Consider the following 22,001-nt stretch of genomic DNA (forward strand, 5'->3'; position numbering starts at 1 on the left):
TATTCTTTCTAATTTTTTTAAAAATTTAAAAATTTTTATTTTTTTAAAGATTTTATTTATTTATTTGACAGAGAGAGACACAGCAAGAGAGGGAACACAAGCAGGGGGAGTGGGAGAGGGAGAAGCAGGCTTCCCGCTCAGCAAGGAGCCAGATGTGGGCTTGATGCCAGGACCCTAGGATCATAACCTGAGCTGAAGGCAGATGTTTAACGACTAAGCAATCCAGGCGCCCTCTTTTTAATTTTTTTTTAAAAGATTTTATTTATATATATGAGAGATCAGGAGCAGGGAGGAGGGGTAGAGAGAGAAGCAGACTCCCCGCTGAGCAGGGAGCCCGATGTGGGACTCAGTCCCAGGATCCTGGGATCATGACCTGAGCCAAAGGCAGACACTTAACCGACTGAGCCACCCAGGTGCACTTTTTTTTTTTTTTTTTTTTTATCTTTTATTTATTTAATGGAGAGAGTGAACAAGAGAGAGAGGGTACAAGCAGGGGGAGCGGGAGATGTAGAAGCAGGCTGCCCGCTGAGCAGGGAGCCCGATGTGAGACTCGATCCTAGGATCCTGGGATCATGACTTGAGCTTAACCGACTGAGCCACCCAGGTGCCCCTAACTAAGCTACTCCTAATCCTGTCAGACGCCGTCAGTGTGCTCTTGCTCTGTGCAGACTCAAAATGGTCAAATAACAAAGCCTGTGCCCTTCTGATGCTGGGTCAGGAGCAGCAGTTCTGGAGACAAAAACCTGTATTTTATATATACATATATATATATAAACTCTATTGTGTTTCAGGATGATGTCTTCTTAGGGGCTCGGTACAGAACTGCATTTGGTCTATTTAAAGACATTGATTCTGAAACTTGTAGCAGCCAAAATTTCCTTCCCCAACCTCTCAAAATTGATGATTCTACATCTGCATTTTGGTTTTCAGCCACCTCTGTGATCTGGTTTCAGGTAATTGAGGGTTTTCTGAGCAAAGAAGTAAGTTACATCGTGTCCAGCCGCAGGGAGGCGAAAGCAGAGAGCAGGGGGACAAGCCCCAGAGGCTGCCCCAGCCCCAGCAAGGTCAGAGGACAGACACCGTCCGTGGCCCATCCGAAGGGCGGCCACACCAGGCCTTCGCAGAAGGCTGCAGACTCGGTAAGAGCCTCATTGGGTAGGAAAGGTGTGTTCTCTGAACGAAGGAAGGAAGCCTCAGCCCTTGTGGGCGGTCTCCGGCTTTAGTTTCATCTGGTTTAATTTAATCTCTCATTTGAATTCAGGGACTGAAAATATTTTATCATAGCTCTGGCTCTAAAAACCTCAGCAACTCGTTACCTTCATGCTATCCTTTCTGTGATACAGTTCGCTTTTTATGGGGCTTCTGTGTGAGAGGTTCAAAAACAATAGGAAGGTCCTCTGTAAACCAGGGACTACTTGTTGAAATTGGCCCAGGCTTCTCTGCTGGGGGTGTGGAGACTCTTAGAGAGAGATCTTAGAACACTGGCGACACTTTGACCTTGGGTAAATTCAGAACGCCCTTCTCCACCCGGGTCCAAGCTGCAGCTGCCTGTGGGCAACCCGGAATTGTGTGTGGCTTTACCTTTACTCCAAAAAGTTCTCTAGGCTCTCATTCTGCTGCTCCTCAGCTGTCACTGCTCCCAGCGCTCCGAGAGACAGGACTCCAAGACCTCACCGGCGCCTGTGTGGAACTTTCAGTGCACAGGTAGGCTGCAGAGCGCACCTCAGGGTTCTTCTCTTCCTATCAGGTGCCTAGGAGCAGAGGCAAGGAGCTACTGCAGAAGGCCATCAGAAACCAGGTGAGCCGAGGGAGGCGGGCACCTCTGGCATGCGGGGAGGGTGGGGGGGACGTAACCTTTCTCCCGAGGGTCTTCTGGAGTTCTGCCACAAAATGCATAACTGTGAGAGGGATCGTCCTTATTTCCTTACGAATGAGGAAGTAGAGCTCAGAGAAGTGAAGCAATTTGTCCAGAGTTCCCCCAGGGTGGCAGTGGTAGAGCCTGGATTTGACTTCCCGATCCTTCCATCTCCAGAGCTAGCAAGAGCACCTTGGAGGGATGCTGGGGGACGTGTCTGTGCTGCACATAAGCCAGACTTAGCACATCTTTTTTAAGTAGCTGCGAGATCCAGAGCCATTAAAGTTAAGTAGCGGGAGGAGGAGTTAAGGTGATCTTGTGAGAGAAGCGGGTCAAGTGACATGGCTGCAGTGTGGGAAGGTGGTGTTGCTGCCCTGCGGCGGTGGGGCAGGGACAGCCTGAGGCAGGCACGGCTTCCTGCTTGAGGACGGCAACTGTCGCTGCTGTCTGTTGGGCACTTGCTGTGTGCTGAGAGCTTGGCTCACAGAGGCCCTCCTGACAGACGGCTCTCTGAGAAGCCTCTTGCTTCCTGATCATAAGTGGCTGAAGCAACGGTCTGCCCCTCCGGCGAGAACAGAGTCTTCGGGGGGGCCTGGGGTAGACCCTTCCACGACGTCTCTTCGTGGGGTGACCCGGAGCCCGTCAGGCTTTGGGGGGGGTCTCTCGCTCCTGCCTGACTACGTCATTTTTCCAGGAGAGTGGCAGCAGGGGAGGTGGCGGGAGAAGCAGCAGTCTCCTGACCAGTGCCCGCGCCTGGGGAGTGAGGATTCTGCACGTGGACGGTACCGTTTCTGCCCAGGGCTTCTGTGCGGGGGGGGGGACACTTGACGACTGACTGGGAGCATCCGCTCTTAGAGGGACGTCAGCCAGTGTAAGCTAGCTGAAAACCAAATGCGCTCACTCACTGTGTTGACCCACAAAGGTGGGGGGTGTGGACCAGCAGTGGTGACAGGAAGGTGCAGATACTGGGAGGCACGGCTTTATCTGCGCTATGTGATCGTTTCACAAGCACAGAAATCCACCCAGGTGCCCCAAATCTTTTTTCTTTTTCTTTTTATTATTATTATTATTTAAAGATTTTATTTATTTGAGAGAGAGAGTAAGAGAGAGCATGAGCGGGGGAAAGAGGCAGATGGAGAGGGGGAGGCAGACTTCCCCACTGGGCAGGGAGCCCGATGTGGGGCTCGATCCCAGGACCCTGGGATCATGACCTGAGCCGAAGGCAGATGCTTAACGGCTGAGCCACCCAGGCACTCCTAAAATAAAATCTTTAAAAAAAAGTAAATAAAAATAGGGGCGCCTGGGTGGCTCAGTTGGTTAGGCATCTGCCTTTGGCTCAGGTCATGATCTCAGGGTCCTGGGATCGAGGCCCTCTTTGGGCTCCCTGCTCAACAGGGAGCCTGTTTCTCCCTCTCCCTCTGCCGTTCCCCCTTCTCATGCTCTCTCTCTCTCTCTCTCTCAAATAAATAAATAAAGTCTTTAAAAAAATAAAATAAAAAATAATAAAAGATTTTATTTTAAGAAATCTCTGCACCCAGTGTGGGGCTTGAACTTACAACTCCAAGATCAAGAGTCGCATGCTCCACTGACCAAGCCAGCCAGGTGCCCCAAAAATAAAATCTTAAAAAAAATTTTTTTTTTCATGTTCTTTCTTTTATGTAGGGTTGTCTCACGCTGTAACCACCTATTTGCAGGTTGTCATAAATTTACATTAGAATAGCTGTCCTGAATTGGCGGCAGTAACTGGCCCTCATACCCAGCTCCACTCTGAGTCTAGTGTTTTCTCCTAATAACATTGTAGGGGGCTGATCCAGATCCAGCCCGAGATCTGCCAGGGCATTTGAGAACTGTGCTCAGGAAGGTCCTGGTCTGGGATGTGGGAGGCTCCGTCATCACTGGAAAATCAGCCATTTCTGATATGGTCTAATTTCCTGCCTTCCTGTGTATTAGGGAAGCTCCTGCTGGGCCTTGCATCTACGGCTGCGTCTGAGTAAATCACATGGCTGGTGTCCCCCCTTGGGAGCAGCTCTTCAGTGGTACCATAAAGCCCTTGTGAGCCGTAAGGCAGCTCCTGTTTGAGAGTTGTACTCAGTGCCACAAAATAGCGTGAAGCCAGCTTAGGTACTTCTCCAGGGATAGAGGACCCAGCCCTTTCTTTATTATCAGCAGGTGCAGAGGTGACACATAGCCAGAAGGTGGCAGGCGAGGCTGGTGTGATCCAGTGGGCCAGGCCTGCGAGAAGTTGAGCCCCCAGCCCCAGGAAGGGGCCGTGCTGGGGAGAGGAGGGGTGGGAGCCTTTGGCCACAGCCCTCTGTTTCCTCCACAGAAATGCTGATGCACGTGCAGCAGCTGTCTCTTGATGCTCTGTGTGTGAAGAAACAAGGGCCAAAGAAGAAGCCAGAGGTGGGTCGTCCTGCTGAACTGAAGGGAAATGGACAGTCTGCAGTGGTGAAGTCTGTGACAACTTCGGTAAATCCCCTACCCAGGCGAGCCATATCTTCTTGTCCATCCTGGAAAAAGTACGAGGAGTGCAGCCTCTCCGTCGTCAGCATGGCCCTGATGTCCACAGCCTCTCATTGCCCTGTCCTCTCCTCCTGTGCTACCTGCATTTCTCCCATGGTCCACTGAGGCATGCACCGTGGCCTGGGCTGTGGACTGCCTGTGGGTAGTCCTGGCCTAGATAAAACAGCAGTGTTCACAGCCTGCTGGCCAGGCTGCCGTTCTGGGACAGCTCTTGGCCCAGGAATGAGCCTGCAGATTGCATCAGTGGGGGCAGGGGATGTTGCGGTTTAAAAGAGCTGTCACCTTCCAAATTCTTATTTGGCTTTTCCTTCCTTTGCTGGAGTTAGAACTGTGTGTACCACACATCAAGAGAGCCCAGGCTGATTTTTCAAGCCACAGTGTCTTCACCCAGCCTGAATCTAAGGAAGGATTAAGCCTTCCAGGTCCACTGAGGGCCTGGCACCCAGGAGCAGGACCAACCATGGGAGCGAACCGCTCTACCAGATGGAGCCCCCTGCTTCAGCGCCCCCTTGCTCCGCACCCTCTGCTCTGGGAGCCTTTGGGGTTCTGCTGCTGCTAACTAGATTTGCATTGTTCACCATTCAAAAGGCTGTACAATGAAAGTCTCTCTCCCCTGCAACTTCTCTTCCCCAGCCACCAAGCCCCCTCCCTGAGGTAAGCGGTATGAACAGTTTCTCAGGTACCCTCCCAGGGTCCATGCTTATATGAGCAGATGGGTCAGAAGTTCCTCCCTTTTACGCAAACGTACGGTATTTTTACTTTGCTTTGTTCACTTAATCTATTTTGTAGATACTTAGGGGTCTTCCAGAGTGAGTTCTGGGTGCAGTCTGCTGATATGCAAGGAGATAGGGAAAGCTTCTTTGGGTCATGTTGGCCCTGGGAGTGTGGCCTGGAGGAGAATCCAGAACCTCTGTGGGCCCAGGGGTACAAATAGTCATGGACCCCCTGGATCTCTGTCACGCCCCCTCCCCGAACTCTACCTGATTTCTTATTTTTTTCCATTTAGTTTGTAATACTAGCTTTGTTTGACCTTGACCTAAACATTGGTTTTGACCAACGGGGTCCAAGTACACATAACACAGGGCACAGGAAAGCGAGAGGCGTGTTCTTCACGCTTGTCCTGTAAGCTGACCTGAAACGGCAGCAGTGCCTAGAAAATGCAAGGTGCCTGGGCACCTGCTCTGCGTCAGGTCTGTTACCTCTTCCCTTTGCATTTGTCTGTACATCGTGGCCACATCAGCGAGGCAGGTGGGTGCCACTTAAAACCCTGGGTGGCACAGCGCCAGCCTGCACCCAGGCCTGGGGGCCCTGGAGGTCTTGCTCTTCGCTGTGCCCTGCGTTCCCTCCACAAAGTCAGCCGCCACTGAGATGTGCGCACAGGGCTCACCACCCATCATGTCCCTGGGGAGGCAGAGGGAGCCATTGTGTCGGGTCTGTCCTTGCTCAGGGCCCAGCCGACCGCAGGAAGCAAAGTGGGGCAGACTCAGCGACTCCCCTCCCCAGGCCTGCTTCCTCGACCCTCTAGCTCCCTCGCATCCTTAACCTATTTTCCCTTTCCATTTAGGGAACATGTCCAGCAGAGTCAAGAATGCGGAAAGGTCAGTGTGGTAGCTCTGCTCATCTAATTGCAGTCCCTCCCTCCTAAACGCTTCCCCACGGCTCCCTCTGTGGCAGCATCTGCTCGCTTTTCTGCGGCAGGAAGCGAGTCCAGGTTGTGTTGCCCCGTTGTGTTTGCAGGGCCTGAGCTTTGGAGACGAGAGGGCGGGAGGAGGGTATCCGTGAGCAAGCCCAGAGCTGCCCGGCTGGAGCTTTTCCTTTGTGCCAAGAGCCCATGCGGCCGCTGCCACTTCCTGGGCACTGAGTGAAGTTCGCCTTCCTTTTCCTGTGATTCAGGAGCAGTTTGGGGTGGGCAGTGTGACAGCTGCCTACCACTCTCCCAAATGCCAGACTCCCCGAAACTGACAAACCGGCAGATTGACAGCCCGGCTCCCGGCCCCTCTTGGACTGCAAGAGAGTTTCTCCCCCTGGATGTTTCTCCCAAAGACGCTCTTTAAGTGGCATTTATTCTTGCACAAGCAGGAGCTAAGAAAAGTCACTTGGCACCTCTCGTGTTCAAAATTCAAGGAAATCTGTGGGGGAATTGGTTTTAATCACTGTCTCAGTTAATTAGAAAGACAAGAAATCGCCCCCAAAAAGTAATTAATGGGGGCTGATGCCTTGCGAGGAGCGAGGCTGCTTTTTGCTTGGGCGCTGGCGGAGCCGTGAGCGGGTCTGAGCGGGGAGGCGCCAGCCTCCGGGGGCCGGGGGGTTGTGGGGGGGATGTCCAGGGGCTGCTGGGGCTGCCCAGGCTCCCAGCCTGCCTTGGCTGCCCTTCTGACAGGCCTTCTGTGGGAAGTAGAAATGGTTCTTAATACCTAAGAGATTTTGCAAACTGTGTGAATAACTAGCTCATAGAGGATGAATTTCTTGATTAACTGAGCAAATTCGTCTTCCCAGCAGCCCTTTGCTCTGTTATCCAGGATCCAGATTTCACCTTTGATATTTTTTTTTAACTGCCCTCCTGCTATGATCCGTAAACACTCTTCAGCTCTCTTCCTCCCTGCTTCCCCGCAAAAAACCCAGGATCCTCCTGGAGTGTTCCGCCTGGGAGTGTTCTCAGGCCCCTCGGGATTCTGAGACAGCAGGAGGGAAGGTCAGGGAAGGACCTAAGGCATTTAGCAGAAACGAACTGGGGCTGAGTTCTGCCCTGTGGGCAGGTTTCTAACCCTCGACTGACAGCCTCCAGAACCCACACACGGCAGGGTCCTGTGTCCTGCTGTTGGGTGGACGGCACCCTGTGGCCTCTCCCCAGTAGGGGACCTCCCTCTCTCACCCTGGGTAGAGGCCAGAGGAGATGGGGGTGGGTGCCTGACCTCAGCCAAACGGAAAGGCGCACTTGGGGTGGCATGGGCTCTGGTTCTGCGTGGCTCTTAGACCTTGGCAGAGCCTCGCCTCTCTGAGTGTTTCCTGTGCGTGTGGTGCGGGCCCTGCACCGGAGCTGACAGATGGCTCATGTGTGCGCGTTTCCTTTCCAGTGGCCAGGCTGAAGGCACCGTTCCTCAAAATCGAAGATGAGAGCAGGTGAGTGGTGGGGGGCCCCCTCTCTCTCCCCTAAGCCCCACCAGGCCTGCACGGAGGACAGGCACTCAGGGGCCCCAAGCTGATGTGAGGGTCATGGAGCCCCTCAGCCCTCCACCTTCGTCTTCCCCAGAAGCCGCTCTCTCCCCCTGTCATGGAGAAGTCTCCCACAGACCAGGAGGAGCCTCTGAAGGTGGCATTGCACAGTTGGCCCTCCTCTTGGTCATGAGTCAGAGGTTAGTGACCCTGTGTGTGCATTACCTCCTTTTAATGCTCTGCTTTTCAGAGCGCCCATGTCCCACCCAGGCTCATCGCTCGTCCTTTCCCCCTGGGCGCACACTGACCCTCACTACCGAGTCTGTGCTGGCCCCAGACGGCGCTAGTACCGTCATCTTGGCTGAAGCCAGGGTGCTTGGGCTGGTGTTGGCGATTCCCTTGTCCAACCGTCTTGTACCAGAAGCCTTTCTGTTTGGCTATGCAAAACGCTTTTCTGACACATGTTATCTCGTGAGGGCATGGGAAAGACTGGCATGAGGAGAGCCCATCCTTTTCCTAGTGGGGAAACTGAGGTCAGAGAAATTAAGGGACTTGCATACAGCCATGTTGCCAATGAAGCTCAGCCCAAGGCCAGAATCCAGGTGTCCTGCCTGTCCTGCCTGGTGTCCTCCCCACTCTGGCCTGTCTGTCCCCCAGTAGGGCCCCTTCTTTCTAGAGCAGGAGGGGCACATGGGTGATAACCTATGAGCTGTCAGTCACCTTGGTTATCACTGATTCTTCAATAAGGACTAGTTCAAAAACCTGTGAGTCTGTAATGACCTCAAAATTAAAAGCTGCTTTTGGGTTTGGGTTTTGTTTTGTTTTTAAAGAAAAAGCCTATGTGAACCCAGCAGAGACTCCTGGGACCAGAGTTTTCTGGGTCCTTTAGCCTCAGGCAGGGCAGCTAAAAGGCCCAGTGCCGGAAGCCTGGCATGCCTGCTTACCCTCCAGGTGGACCTAGGTTTCCTTCTTGGCGCCTGAACACAGGAGAGAGTTGGCTTTGGTGGCCCAGAAATGAGTGGAGGGGACGCAGGGAGATAATAGGTACTCTCTTCTCCAGTTCCAGTGGGATGAGGGGGTGCATGCCCTCTCCCCCAGCCCTTCACTACCAGTTAAACACAGTGGTCATGGCTCGTACACACGCCAGTGCCCCAGTGTCGCACTGCATGTGGCTGGCACACGTCACTTATGGGGGGGTGGACACGTGTCGGGGCGCCCCTGGCAGCATAGGCAAGAGTGGAGACAAGCTTTCTTATGCTTTTGTTTACGTGCTCTCTTGAAGCCCCATAACCTTACCAACCTCAACTGTGCAGTCTTCTGGGCAGAAACAGACCATTGAAGAGAAGAAAGTGAGGTACCGGGGCTGTGAAGGGCACCTCCCTCTCCTTAAGGGCCCAAGAAGCATGTATTAATCCACCCCGAGGCCACAGGGCTCTCACCGTGCCCCCTCCCCATGCCCCCAGAGACTCATGGCCCTTACTCCCCCCTTGAGCACAGGCTGCTGCAGCCAAACATGGCATGCCTCCTGGCTACAGCAGCAGGCTTTGCTCGGGGTCCCCAGGTCACCACGCCGGGCTCTGGAAGTCTCTTGAATATGAGCAACTTGAGGCAAGCCACCAGAACCATTCAGTATAGGTCTGACTATCCAGAACCTTCACTGTGCTGCTCTCTTCCATTCAGAATACCTCCTCTCGGGTGGTACTGAGGAGCAGCCCAGAGCAAAGACGTTCCTCTTTGCAGAATAGGAAAGTCACTGTTCTTGTCTAAACATTCCTCCATTTAGGTCTGCCAGGCTAGAGTCCTCAGAGGTGGTCAGGGTCAGGAAGCAAAGTGGAAAGATGGATCAGGAGTCGGGAGATTTGGCTTGTTGCCTGGTCTCGACCACTTACCAGTCGTGAGCCCTTGGGCAAGTCACAGAACATTTTGGGCTTCATTTCCTCTTCTGTCAAATGGGCTAATACCACATGTTCCGCTTTGCTCAGACAAGGCAGGGAGGGTAAACGGGCTTGATGAGTAGCCGGGAGAGCATATCAGTCTCACCAGGAAGGCTGGGGAAGGCTTGGTTTTAGAACTGAAGAGTTGTGTGGGGGAGAGGCCACTTTATCAGGACTGGGATTCTGGGGGGTTGGGCAGGCCTCCCTTCCTCTCTCCCTGCCCCCCACGGTATTCAAAATGGAAGTTCTCTGTGTTTCAGGAAGTTTCGTCCCTTCCACCATCAATTTAAGTCCTTTCCTGAAGTTTCTTTTCTGGGACCCAAAGATGCAAGTCCCTTTGAGGCCGCGATGACCCCAGGCAGCTCGCATCATACCAGGTGGGTGTTGCTGGTCTGAGTACCAAGGGCCAGCAGCAGGCAGGGCCCTTCCCCCAGGGAGCCTGCTGGTCCCATTTGGGAATGGCCATGTGTTCGCTCCTGAGGCAAAGTCTGTTCTGGGAACTTCGCCCAGAGAAGAGAGATACTAGGAGTCTTCATCCGTTTTACTTGGTGTTCTCCATCTCTACTAAGTAATTTGACTTGTGTCCAGAGGGCAATAGGCCGGTTTCTGAAACTCAGATCTACACTCCATCTTCATCAGAGTGCCCTCGGCTCCCACTAAAAATGCAGGTTCTCAGACCCCACATACAGAACCACAGTCTCTGATGATGGAACCCCCAAAACTGCATTCTTGTGAGCAGCTCCCCAGGTGACCTTTATGCACGTCAGAGTTGGAGGCCTCTGGGGCTAAACATCAGGAATAACTTAGGGGGCAAGGAATCCAGGGACGTGCCGCATTGCGTGGCCCAGAGTGGCTTGTAGGCATGTGGGCTTGTAGGGTTGTTCTTCCTTTCTGTGGGTGAGAATTTGAACCTTCCCCGAGCAGAATGCAGAAGGGATGTGGTTCGGGAGACGGACAGATGCCTTCTTGGACCTTCTTCTAACCTCTGCGTCACAGGGTTAGTCCACAGACCAGGAGACCAGGACAGGCAGACTCCCAGCATGAGAGTTCCCAGGGCCAAGGAGGGCCTGTGGGTCTCCCCAGCAGACAGAGAGCATGAGCAAGCCGAAGTGACAGCCTGGTGCCCTGCATACCTTTCCAGGAGGTGGAGGCGGTGCCAGGCCTGGGATGGCTGCAGATTACAGAGGAGCAGAGGTGGTGAGGGAAAGATGGTGAAGCGTTGGTGTCTGCATGGGAGGAACATAGGGAAAGAGTGGCCCAGGGTCGGGGGGCAAAATTGGTTGAGGGGGCATGGAGAAAATCTGTGAGAGGAAATGTTTAATTTTTTTTTTCATTTAAAAATTATTATATTTTGGGCGCCTGGGTGGCTCAGTTGGTTAAGCGACTGCCTTCAGCTCAGGTCATGATCCTGGAGTCCCGGGATCGAGTCCCACATCGGGCTTCAGCAGGGAGTCTGCTTCTCCCTCTGACCCTCTTCCCTCTTGTGCTCTCTATCTCTCATTCTCTCTCTCTCTCAAATAAATAAAATCTTTAAAAAAATAAAAAAATAAATAAAAATTATTATATTTTGGTTCCAAATCAAAGAGTTAGAGAGGGGGGTTTTCTGGGGTTTTTTGTTTTGTTTTTTAGATTTTTATTTATTTATTTGTCAGAGAGCACAAGGCAGGGGGAGCTATAGGCAGAGGGAGAAGCAGACTCCCCGCCTAGCAAGGAGCCCAATGTGGGACTCGATCGCAGGACCCTGGGATCATGACCTGAGCCAAAGGCAGACACTCGACCCACTGAGCCACTCAGGTGTCCCAAGAGTTACAGAGGATTTAAAATGAAAAGTCTGGGGGTACCTGGGTGGCTCAGATGGTTAAGCATCTGCCTTTGACTCAAGTCATGATCTCTGGGTCCTGGGATCAAGCCCCATGTCGGGTCCCCTGCTCCACAGGAAGTCTGCTTCTCCCTCTCCCTCTGCTGCTTCTCCTGCTCATGCTCTCTCTCTCTTTCTCTCTCTGTTTTAAATGAATAAATAAAATCTTATTTAAAAAAAATAAAGTGAAAGTCTATATTCCACACCTACCCACCAATCTCCAGATTGTGGGTCTGTCCAGAGATAGTTTGTGTGTGTGGACAGAAGTACATCATGTATCCTTCACTCCTCTTCTGTAAAGAGTACGATAACATTGGCTGAGCTGGATCTAGCCTTTTCCACTTAATGTATACTAGATTAATTTCCTATTAGTCCCTAGAAAGCATCCTCATTCCTTTTATGGACTCAGGGTCTTCCATCATATGGTGGTTTTTTGTTTTGTTTTGTTTTTTGTTTTTAAGATTTTATTTACTTGACAGAGATAGACACAGCGAGAGAGGGAACACAGGCAGGGGGAGTGGGAGAGGGAGAAGCAGGCTTCCCGCCGAGCAGGGAGCCCGATGTGGGGCTCGATCCCAGGACCCTGGGATCATGACCTGAGCCAAAGGCAGACGCTTAACGACTGAGCCACCCACGCGCCCCCATCATATGGTCTTACTGTATTTTCTTTAACTAGTCTCTTCTTGATGGGTACTTAGATTGTTTCCAGGCTTTTGCTGTTATAAATAATGCTGCAGTGAATAGTCTTACTCAGTAAATTTGTGGAATAAATTCCTAAAAGCGGAGGTGCTGGGTCGAAGGGTTCCTGCATTTATAATGTTGATAAATATGGCCAAATTGCTTCTCATGGGGGTGATGCCTGTGTGCACTCACGCACCCTGGCCCGCGCCCGGCTGCCCCCCCCAACCTGGGCTGTCCCGCATGCCAACCTCTGCCAGCCTGCGAGGTTAAAAACTGTCTCTTGGTGTGATTTGCATTGTCATTTTTTCTCATTTTGAATGAGGTTAAGTACATTCGTATGTTTGATCATTTGAATCTCTTTCTGTGTGAACCTTCATGTCCATCGTCCATTTTTCTTTTCAGTCACTGTTTGCTTTTCTTTTCTTTTTTTTTTAAAGATTTTATTTATTTATTTGACAGAGAGAGACACAGCGCGAGAGGGAACACAAGCAGGGGGAGTGGGGGAGGGAGAAGCAGGCTTCCCGCTGAGCAGGGAGCCCGATGCGGGGCTCGATCCCAGGACCCTGGGATCATGACCTGAGCCGAAGGCAGGCAGATGCTTAACGACTGAGCCACCCAGGCGCCCCACTGTTTGCTTTTCTTAGTGAAGAGGGCTTAGAGCCCTCCACATACTCAGGAATGAGCCCTCTCTTTGTGTTATTAGTTATAAATACCCCCCACACCCATCTGTGATTTGTCTGTTGTTTACATTTTCTGCCATGCATACATTTTTCTTAGATTGCATGTAGTTGAATTTATCAGCTTTTTTCTGTTTTCTGGATTTTGCATCATGCTCAGAAAAGTCCTCAAAGGGGACTATTTTGGACTTTGTTGAGTTTGCTCAGACAGCCAAGCAGCCGCTAAAAATACGGGCCTGAAATTAAGACAAGAAGTCAGGTTTGAGGAGACTGGCAAGTCCTTGGTGAAGGTGGCAGCTGTGCCGAGGGCAAGCCGGCAAGAGGGAGGAGACCGCCTGAGCCTGGGGAAGGCAACCGTCGGGAGGGGAGGGTGGGAGCAGCACAGGCCCCTCGCTGCCACCGAGGCCTTGCCCCTCTCCTCGTGCAGGGCAGAGGGACGTGAGTTTGGGTGTGAGCTCGAGCTGCAACTGTCCTGGGAGGCGTTCCTGCTGGCACTGGCACCAGGCCTCACTTGTGCTTTGCCCTGTGGGGGCAGGGACAGGACGGGGTGCCCGCTGGGAGCTCTCACCTTCCTTGTTGCCTCTCCTGCCACCCAAGTGGGGGTAGGCCTGCCCAGCTGTCTTGGTCCACCCCGCTGAGGGCCCAGCCCTGATCGCTTCCCCCACCCCTACCCCGTGCTTTCCCCAGAGAACCCAAGGACCGTGAGCCGAGCCTGCGATCGGCCACCCGCACCCTGCCCAGGAGGAGGAAGGGCTTCTGTGAGTGCTGCCAGGAGGCCTTTGAGGAGCTCCACGCGGTGAGCCCTCCCTGCCGAGCAGCTTCTCCCGGGCTGCTCTGATGGCACCCTTGCCCCCCGGCCTCCACCCTGCTCGCATCCCACCCTGCTCTTGTCTAATGCCCTGTGCCCCTCTCACCCCGTGCAGCATCTCCAGAGCACCCGGCACCAGGGCTTCGCCCTAGAAGCCCACCTGTACGCAGAAGTCGATCGGGTCATTGCCCAGCTTGGCCACAGCTTTGCCGACGCCCCCTCCTGGGCCAGCCTCCCCAGGTGAGCGTCCCGCCCACCCTCGCCCTCCTGCTGCCGCCCGCTCTCAGTGGGAAGGAGCCCTCAGGCTGGTGACAGCAGGGACCAGGCTATGGCACTTTTCTCTTTCCCACCAGCTTCTGTCCTGGTTCTCTTAGGGTTTGGTGGGTGTTGGGAGCCCTCCATTTGTGGCTCCAGCTGACAGGGACTGGGCCCCCAACCAGCACGCGGCTGCTTCCATGGTTTGTGGGGGTGGGGGGGCACAGTTGAGCAGTTGCTGCTCCTGGCAGGTCCCTGGTGGTGTGCCTGTGTGGCCTTCTGGAAGTAGAGAGGGGGGTTCCTGGGTCCCTCTCAGACGGGTAAAGAGCAAGATCTCTCTGCCTTTCTAGAAGTTACCCCCAGAGAGGACTGCAGGGGTGCTCTAGAGTCCCAGGTTCCTCTGAGCCCAGCTTCCCCGGCTGCCCACCACGGAGCTGTGGCTTCCCCTCTCAAGCCAAGTCTTAGCTCCCTGGGCTCAGCTTGGGGAGCCAGGCTTGGTGCTGCATTCTCCGGCCGCCAAAGGGCACAGCCTCCGCTGCAAAGTTATTAAATGGAACAGCCTCTAACCTGTTCCTCCGGCCAGCCCTGACCACAGGCCACAGAGCCAAGAGAGGCGGATAGCACTGGCCACCGCTGCAGGGGCAGCCCGAGAACGGCCCTTCCGCCGAGCCCCAAAGTGGGCCACTCGCTTCAGCACACCAAACCTGCGAGGGTAGCAGGGCCGCACCCCCGCCCGCCCCCAGCCCCGGCCCGGGAAGACCCCAACTTGCCTCCTGCTCTGGAGTTGAGCCCTGAGGTCCACTGGCGGTGTCTGTCTCCACAGGCAGCCGGGCTCCCCGTCTTCCGATGGTGACCCTCTGTGGCCTGAGACTCTGCCTCCCGGCCAGCCCTCCCAACCCCGGGCCGCGTGTCCGGGGATGAGACAGGAAGACGAGCTCCCGGCCCCGGGCGCCCCAGAGCAAGCCGGCTCGGAGGGCAGTGTGAAGCCACCCGCCGAACCCGTGGGGGCTGGCCGGATGCCGGGACCAGTAGCAAACTGCCAGGAGCTGGGGGGCTCAACGGATGTCATTGCAGACCCCCCAGGGACGCCAGGGTCTGAGAGCCCTGTACATCAGTACCTCCGGACACGCTCTGGTTCTGCGGAATTCTCTGGCCTGGACGTGGCCCCTGTTGGCCACAAGCGGAAGGTTCAGCTCCCCGGTGGCAATCCCGAGAAGCGGTCAGGGGTCTCCCAGCCACAGGCCTCGTCCTTCGTCCTGAGAGCCCGGAGCCCCTGTGGCACCAGGACAACCGGTGGCAGGCCTGTCCTCTGCCTTCCCCTTCCAGGCCGCGAGCACAGGCCCTTGGCCTCCCTCCTCCCCGTCCCAGAGCCCCTCCCCTGGCAGCCCACGGAGAGGCCAGCAGAGCCCCCTTGGCCCGGGGGAGGATGGCCCCCCGGGATCTGAGGAGTCTGAGCATGCGCCGGCTGGCTCCCGGCCAGCTGTCAGCCCGCCTGCACTCAGCAGAGGACATGCGGGCCCCGGGGGGACCTGCGAGGGCCAGTCCGCCAGTGGAGGAGCTGGCTGCTCCCAGTGGTCCTGCCCCCCCACCCCCCTGCGTCTCCCAGCACCCACAGAGGACTGTCCCAGGAGTTCCCTGGGGCCGCAGCAGCCCCCAGCCTGAGGGCCAGAGACACAGATCCTAGTGCTACCTCTGCGGAGGGTGGCCGGGGAGGGGAGCGCCTCAGGCCTCCCCGCCAGAGCCGGAAGAGCCCGGGGCCTGGCCTTTGAAGTCCAGGTGAACAGCTGTGGTCACGGCCGAGCTCTGTGGGGTCGACAGAGCCTGTCCACCCACTCGCCGGGGTCTTGGGGTGGGTACCAAGAGAGTCTGGGCTGGGGGGCCGCTCTCTGCCCCTACCTCCAGCCGTGTCCCGGACTGGCGGCTGGCTACGGTGCGCTTCTCCCTGCCAGCCCCACCCGCTCCAGGAGGCAGGGGGCGGGGGGGGGGGGGGGAGGGAAGGGCAGAGGGAGGGGCTGCAAAGAAGCCGCCGCCCGCAGCAGCCCTGGCCCGGCTTCCTGTACCTCTGGAGGCACTTGCCTCTTGCCGCGCCCGGTTTCGGTGTTCCCCACCCCCACCCCAGCCTCCTTTCCCAGGAGCATGTGGCTCCCCTGCTGTCTGAAATGCCTGTGTGTCCCTCCCCCAGCCCCCCACGCTCACGCACACAGATCCTCAGGAACATATGAAGCAGAGGAGGGGCTGGCTGCAGCTCCCCCAGAGCTCCCTCGCCCCTGCGTTTGGTGGGAGCCCAGCACTGAACGGACCTTTCCCCTGAGTCCGGGGGATGGTCAGACCCCCCCCCACCCGCTCTTCCCTGGCTGCCCCCCCATTTCTGCTATTCCAGGGTCAGCGGTTGACCTGCCAACTTCTGCATCACCCTCTTCCCTCCCTCCTTCCCCAAGGACCTCCCCTCATTTCTTTTAGCCAAGCCATTAATCTGGAGACAGAGATGGGTTTGCTATCGATTCTCTGGCCACTTTTTTTTTTTTTTTTATTGCATTTTGTGCTGTGGTTCTCACCCTTCTCTGCCTCTGTGTGTTTGTTTCTTTAAATGTTGGAGCTACAAGAAGCCTGGTGCTATTCTGTGGCTCATTTTGGAGGAAGAAAGGGGGGCCTAGCTGCGGGTGAGGACCTGAGTTGTTACTTTGGAAATAGAGCAACTGTGTGTACAACCCTCATAGAGGTCATGTTTGGCCTTTTTATGCCATTCCTGTTAAATTTCACAATTAATCTTGGTTCAGGAACTGTAAATAAATTTGTTAATAACAAATAGCAAAGGGATAGGGCTGGAGTGCAGTGTGTCAGGCCTCAGTGTCCCATCCAGTGACCCAGAGCAGGGCCATGGGCCCAGCAGACACGGGCAGAGTAAGTGGCCAGCAGGGTGGGAGCCCCCTGCGAGCGGGAGAGCGTATGTCAGGCACCACCCTCCCCAGCCCAGCCCCTGAGGGCTGCGGGGGGCGGGGGCTGCATCTGTCCTGTCTCCTCTGGTCACCGACTTGGTTCTGCTGCCTGCCAAGCGGTCGCCTACAGGGGACATGGCCACAGCCCACTGCCAAGGAAACTCCTTTGCCCTAATGAGCTTTCCTGCTAGGGGCCCTCTCCCACAACACCGCCACTTTGGATAAGAAGTTTCCCCCACCCCTTTCTCAGACCCCTGGGATATCCTCCTGGGCTGCTCAGAGACCAACACACCCAGTGCCAACACCCTCCTCACCATCTGCCCAGGACCTCACAGCCACCTGGCCTTCCCCCCCATCTCCACGGTTGTGACCTTGGACATGACCTCTCAGCCAGGCCAAGGCCCAGGGCTGTCTCTCCCTATCCATGTCTCCGTTCCAGCCTCCAGGATATAAATTTAGAGGGGACTGAAGGAGACCTGAGCTCGGACAGATGGGTGCTGGCCCTCACGTGTGGCCCTCAGTGGCCCTTGACTATTGGAACCCCCTTCCGCTCCTCCGCAGATGACCTTGACTCAAGACTGTGCAGGCACTGCCTCCCCCTGCTCTCCATCCCCTTCCCACATCTGACTTGCGGAGGGAGCTGTGTCCTTCCTGTCACCGTCCCTGCTCTCCGGTCTACCCCAGCCAGCCTTGTCAAATGCCTTATCGGATTTGCCATCTCCTTCCCTCTGCCCTAAAACTCCACTCCTTGATTCAGCAGCCCCCCCTCCTTCTCCAACCCCTTCCTGCAGTCTGCTGCCGCTGCCTCCATGTCTGCACCTTGTCCTCCCAAAGCCGTGGAGGCTCTGCCTGAAGCACTCCACGGGCCTCAGCCGGTCCTAGGTCACCGGATAACCTGAGAATTATCAAAGTTGGCTTCCTTCTCTCCTTTTCCACCTTGAAACCTGGCTCCCTTGCTCCGTGACCCCCCGCCAGCCTGGTCCTTCCCTCCCCCAGCCTTTGCCCTCTTTACCAGCCTCGCTCAGCACAGGCCTGAGTCAGTTCCTGGAACCCTGACCCACCCTCCGGCACCCCTGCTTCCCCAGCCTGGGACCTTCATCCTCAGCCCTGTGCACTGCTTTTTCCCTTCGCAGATGGGACCTGAATTGGTAGCTCGGCCCCTGGCTCCCTTCTGAATTCTCCTCTTGCCCCGCGCTGGGTGGGAATGCAGGGGGCCTAGCCCCAGGCCGGCTCCCACTGTGACTTCCAGCGAGGCCCTTGACTACTCTGGGCCTCAGTTTCTTCATGTTTCGGTGAGGGCTTGGATGAGATGACTTCAAGGGTCCTTCTTTCCAATAATAAAATACCTGATGGCCGACGGGTCCCTTGTATCCCTCCGTCGGGCCACTACCACAGACCTACTTCCTAGAAACTCGTCCCTCCAGCCAGGGCCGGCTCCCCTTCCCACTGTGTCCTGCGCCTCTCCCGGCATCCTCTCCCTCAGCCCCTCAGGCCCTCCCACCAGACTCAGGTCCTCCTGGTCACTTCCCCTGCTGCCCGGCCTCTCCTTACAGCCACCCTGCCTCCTCCCTGCTCTCTGCCACCTTCTGGTCCCTTGTCTGGCCACCGTGGGCACTCCAGCCCTGAGGCACTCCAGCCCTGAGGCCGCTCTCGGCCACTGACCTGGAATGCCCCTTGATGACAGCAAGAATGCCCTGCTCTTCAAGGCCCAGGTTCCATATTCCTCGAAAACCCCATGGTGTATGCCTTCAGGCTACACGGGCCCGAATTCACGTCTGGGTCCTGCCCATAACTGACCTTTGGCAAGGATCCTGAGACACTTTTCTTAATCTGAAAAACGGAGGTAATGGCAGTTTCTGCCTCACTAGAAAGTTGCAAGAATTAGATCTGTTTGTGAGGTTATAAACACTATAACACACATTATAAACTCTCAGCAAACTTTTCATCCGCTCCCCCCTCCTCCCGCCCCGAACCCATACCTGTGAGGCCTCTCCAAACCCTTCAAATAGAGCTTGTTTTCACTGATCTCCCGCCTGGTGACCCGCAGCCCCATCCCCAGTGTGTGTTTGTGGCTGAAGCTAAGGGGCTCTGTGAGACACCCTGACCCCAGGCCCCCCCCCTACTTTCCAACAGCTGGTTCCCCAGAACCTGAGGAGGATCCCATGCATGGGGGGAAAGGGGACAGTGGTGGGTGCCACACCTTCCCCACCCCGGCATGTTGGGCCCTTGGGGGCATGACTACAAACCTCAAAGGATGGGCATCCCTGGGACCCCCGGCACCTCCAATTCCTCCCTGAGCTTCAGATTTCTAAGGAAGGGTTCACAAGGATGACTGAGATGGGGGAGAGCTAGGCCTCCCTTGGGAGAGCTAACCAGAGGGGTGGCAATCTCCCAGTGGAAAGGACAGGGAGCTGGGCTGGGATCTGGGAGGGAGCAGAAGGCACTCCTGGTCCTGATGCTCGGGGCATTTTCTCTGCGCTCCACCCCTCAACATCATGTCAGCGAGCAGTCTCCCCAGGTGCTGGGTAGAGGGCCCCGAGGCCCCCAGCCACTAAACAGTCCCTTGGGTCCAGCACAAGAGCCACAAAGCTGGTTTTCTCCTTGGCACGTCTGGGGCCCCAGGGGCAGTGCGAGCCCGGGGCCAGTGAGCGTCCCGTGCAAGTGCACCAGGGGCTGTTCTGAGCACTTGAGGCCAGCCACTCTACCCCGCAGCAGCATGGCCAGGAAGGGCCTTTCCAAGCCCCGTTTCACAGAGAAGGAAACAGGCTCAGAGAGGCTGGGAGACTGGTTCAAGGTCACACAGCCCTTAACCAGGACTGGGACACCAGCTGGTCGCCTGGAGTCCCTAATTCCTGCTGTTCGCAGGGCACCCCCCTCCCCCTCGCCTGGCATGGTCTCTGCTACCGGCCTCGCAGCCTGGGTGCGGGGCCTGGACGGCCTCCGTTGGCAGGAATCACCGCCCACCATGTCTTCCAGGATGGAGTTTTGGGGCAGAGGGAAGGAGAGGGGCCAGGGGCAGCAGACATCCCTCCCTTACCTGCAGCTGCTGGGACTACATCTTGGCTCCACATCAACCCAGTTTGGCCCCCGTGCAGGAAAATTTGAGGGAAGAACTTGGCTGAAGGGCAGGACTTCAGGGAAGGCGGCCCCAGGCCTCTTGGTGGTAGAGACTCCTGAGGGAGGGCTGGGGGTGGGGACCAGAGCCTAACAGCTCCCTCAGCAGGGGTGACCCAGAGGGTGGCATCAAGACAGAATAGTGGCCCCGAGCCTCTGATTTCCAGAGTCCTGTCCTCCTCCTGGGCAGACAAGCAATGGGCAGAAGGGACCAAAGGAGCCCACCATAGCTGTGGCACTGGGGTAAGGATTCTCCCAGGGAGCCCCTGCTTTGAAGAGAGGCTGCCTCTACAGCTCCTGACCTTGGGAGAGAAGGTGGGGGAGAGAAACAAGCAGGCGCCCGTTGGGGAGAGGTGTGCAGCTGACACGGAGGACGAGAGAGGGGAGGTGGGGCCTCAGGCTCGGGAGTGGGGTGTGGTCAAAGGGGGGGTCAAGATCCCAGCGGGGCCTGCTTGAAGCTGCCACCCAGGGAGATGAGGGGCTGTTGGGGGTCGCAGGGCCATACAATGGAACCACCACTGGAGCTGCCTCAGGATGCCACCAGAGAGGAGTCAGTCTGGGGGCCAGGAAGGACTCTCAACAGGAACCCCAAGGAACCAGAGCCACAGAAATCACAGCAGTGCCCCTCAACCGAAGAGGCCCAGGCCACAGACTGGGCATGCCGTGTGGGCTTGGTCATGTAGGGAGAGGGGTCCAGACGCCCCCAGGCCCAGTGAGACCCAGCGCCCCCGCCCTTGTGAAATGACAAACCCCGCCTGTCCTTTTGGGAGGCACACGGGATCGCAGCTCACTGCTGTGGCCCAGAGCAGGCAGGCCAAGAGGAACTCACCCTGGGGGACCTGGGGAGCAGATAGGATAGACGGCCTCTCACTGCCAGCTCTTGGACTTTGGGAAGCTCACATGGGCACCTCTTTCCTGGAGCCTCCATTTCCCCATCTGAAACGAGGAGCACAATCTCTCCCACCTGACTAATTGAGCTTCTAGGGAATATCCCATAGTAGGTCCTCATTCCTGGGAGCCCCCTCACCCCTACTCCCCGGAAGAGGTTTCCAAGATGTCTCCGGAGTGAAGGACCAGTTGGCTCAGCCTTGCTGAGCATCTGGGTCTGGAGTGGCAGGTGGTTGTTGGGGGTAGTCACCCCGGTCCCAGCATTGATGTCAGCACCTCCCGGGAAATTGCCTTCTCACCTCTCCTGGGCCTAAAATAGAGTGCGGAGGGTGGGGGGGACTGTCACGAGCCAGAGACAGCTCCCCCGTCCCTGGCAGAGTACCTGGGTCCCTAAGGAAGGAGAGGACCCAGGAAGGGGTTCCCTGCCTCCACTCCTGCTCCTCAGCCTGCTATGGCTTCGAGGATGCTCTGGCCTTGGGCACAAGGTCATGGTGGGACCTCACCAGCCGTGTGCAAGCCCTACCACCCCCCCATCCATCTCAGCTCTCTGGTTCGTGGGATCCCTAGCAGAGATCAGAGATCCCAGCCCCCAGTATGGGGACCCATCTTACCCAGGAGCCCACGAGCTAAGCGAGGCGGCACAGGGAGAGAGGTGGTTTGCAGACAGGGCAACCTAGTCTGGCCAGAGAGGGGAAGCTGGGGGGGTGGGTGGGCTCCAGAGGTGTCTTCTGCTCCTCAAAGATTTGGGCTAGCAAGGGAGGGGCAGGAATGGGGCATGCTAACAGCACGTAAATGACCTGGCTAATTGATATATTTAGGGGAGGAATTCAGGAGCCCAGAGGCAGTAGGTACGCCCTTGCTGGTGGCTCTGGTGACAGCAATCCCAGCAGCCCTCCCGGAGGCAGAGGGCATCTTTGGCCTGGAAAACGAGCCTGCAGGATGGAAAGGGGTCTGGACTCGGGGTGTGGGAGAACTCCGCAGTGACCTGCTCTGCTGCGGGTGGATGAGAGATCCCTTCGGTCCCGTCCCTGCTCCTCCGACCTTCCCAGCTCCACCTAAGCCTGCGGTCGACCCGGGCCCTCGTGGCTGGGTCCACGAAAAGCCCGTCCTGGGTACCGCGCTGGAGGGGAAAACGGGAGCCGGACAGCCACGCCCCCGTTCCTCGACCGCGCGGGGCCCCCCGACGGGCCGTCACCGGGTTAGAGCCCGGGGTCCCCGTGTTCCCTGCCTCCCTTCCCCTACCAACCCACGGGTCCTCGGAGCTCCCCCAACGACGGGTGGGGGCAGGGGGGGAGAACGGGCGCGCTCCGCCCTGCACC

At 56.4% G+C, this 22,001-nt stretch overlaps 1 protein-coding gene across 6 annotated transcripts in view; it reads left to right on the forward strand.

Annotated features, from left to right (window-relative positions):
• The window catches only part of DBF4B (DBF4 zinc finger B), a 31,697-nt gene extending 15,983 nt beyond the window's left edge, over positions 1–15,714 (forward strand). For 4 of the 6 annotated variants that reach the window (XM_027624458.2, XM_027624459.2, XM_027624461.2 and 1 more), the window contains exons 4-13: positions 954–1,139; positions 1,748–1,798; positions 2,550–2,637; positions 4,182–4,324; positions 5,943–5,976; positions 7,453–7,498; positions 9,726–9,842; positions 13,369–13,477; positions 13,605–13,729; positions 14,568–15,714. In XM_027624458.2, the coding sequence (XP_027480259.2) occupies positions 954–1,139; positions 1,748–1,798; positions 2,550–2,637; positions 4,182–4,324; positions 5,943–5,976; positions 7,453–7,498; positions 9,726–9,842; positions 13,369–13,477; positions 13,605–13,729; positions 14,568–15,189 (1,521 nt within the window). In that variant the 3' untranslated portion in view covers positions 15,190–15,714. The remainder of the gene's footprint in view (positions 1–953; positions 1,140–1,747; positions 1,799–2,549; positions 2,638–4,181; positions 4,325–5,942; positions 5,977–7,452; positions 7,499–9,725; positions 9,843–13,368; positions 13,478–13,604; positions 13,730–14,567) is intronic. The other 2 variants (XM_027624462.2, XM_027624463.2) reach the window with 2 other exon arrangements.
• The last annotated feature ends 6,287 nt before the right edge of the window (positions 15,715–22,001 follow it).

This window comes from Zalophus californianus, chromosome 16 (assembly GCF_009762305.2).
Source record: "Zalophus californianus isolate mZalCal1 chromosome 16, mZalCal1.pri.v2, whole genome shotgun sequence".
In the NCBI taxonomy this organism is placed as follows: domain Eukaryota; kingdom Metazoa; phylum Chordata; class Mammalia; order Carnivora; family Otariidae; genus Zalophus; species Zalophus californianus.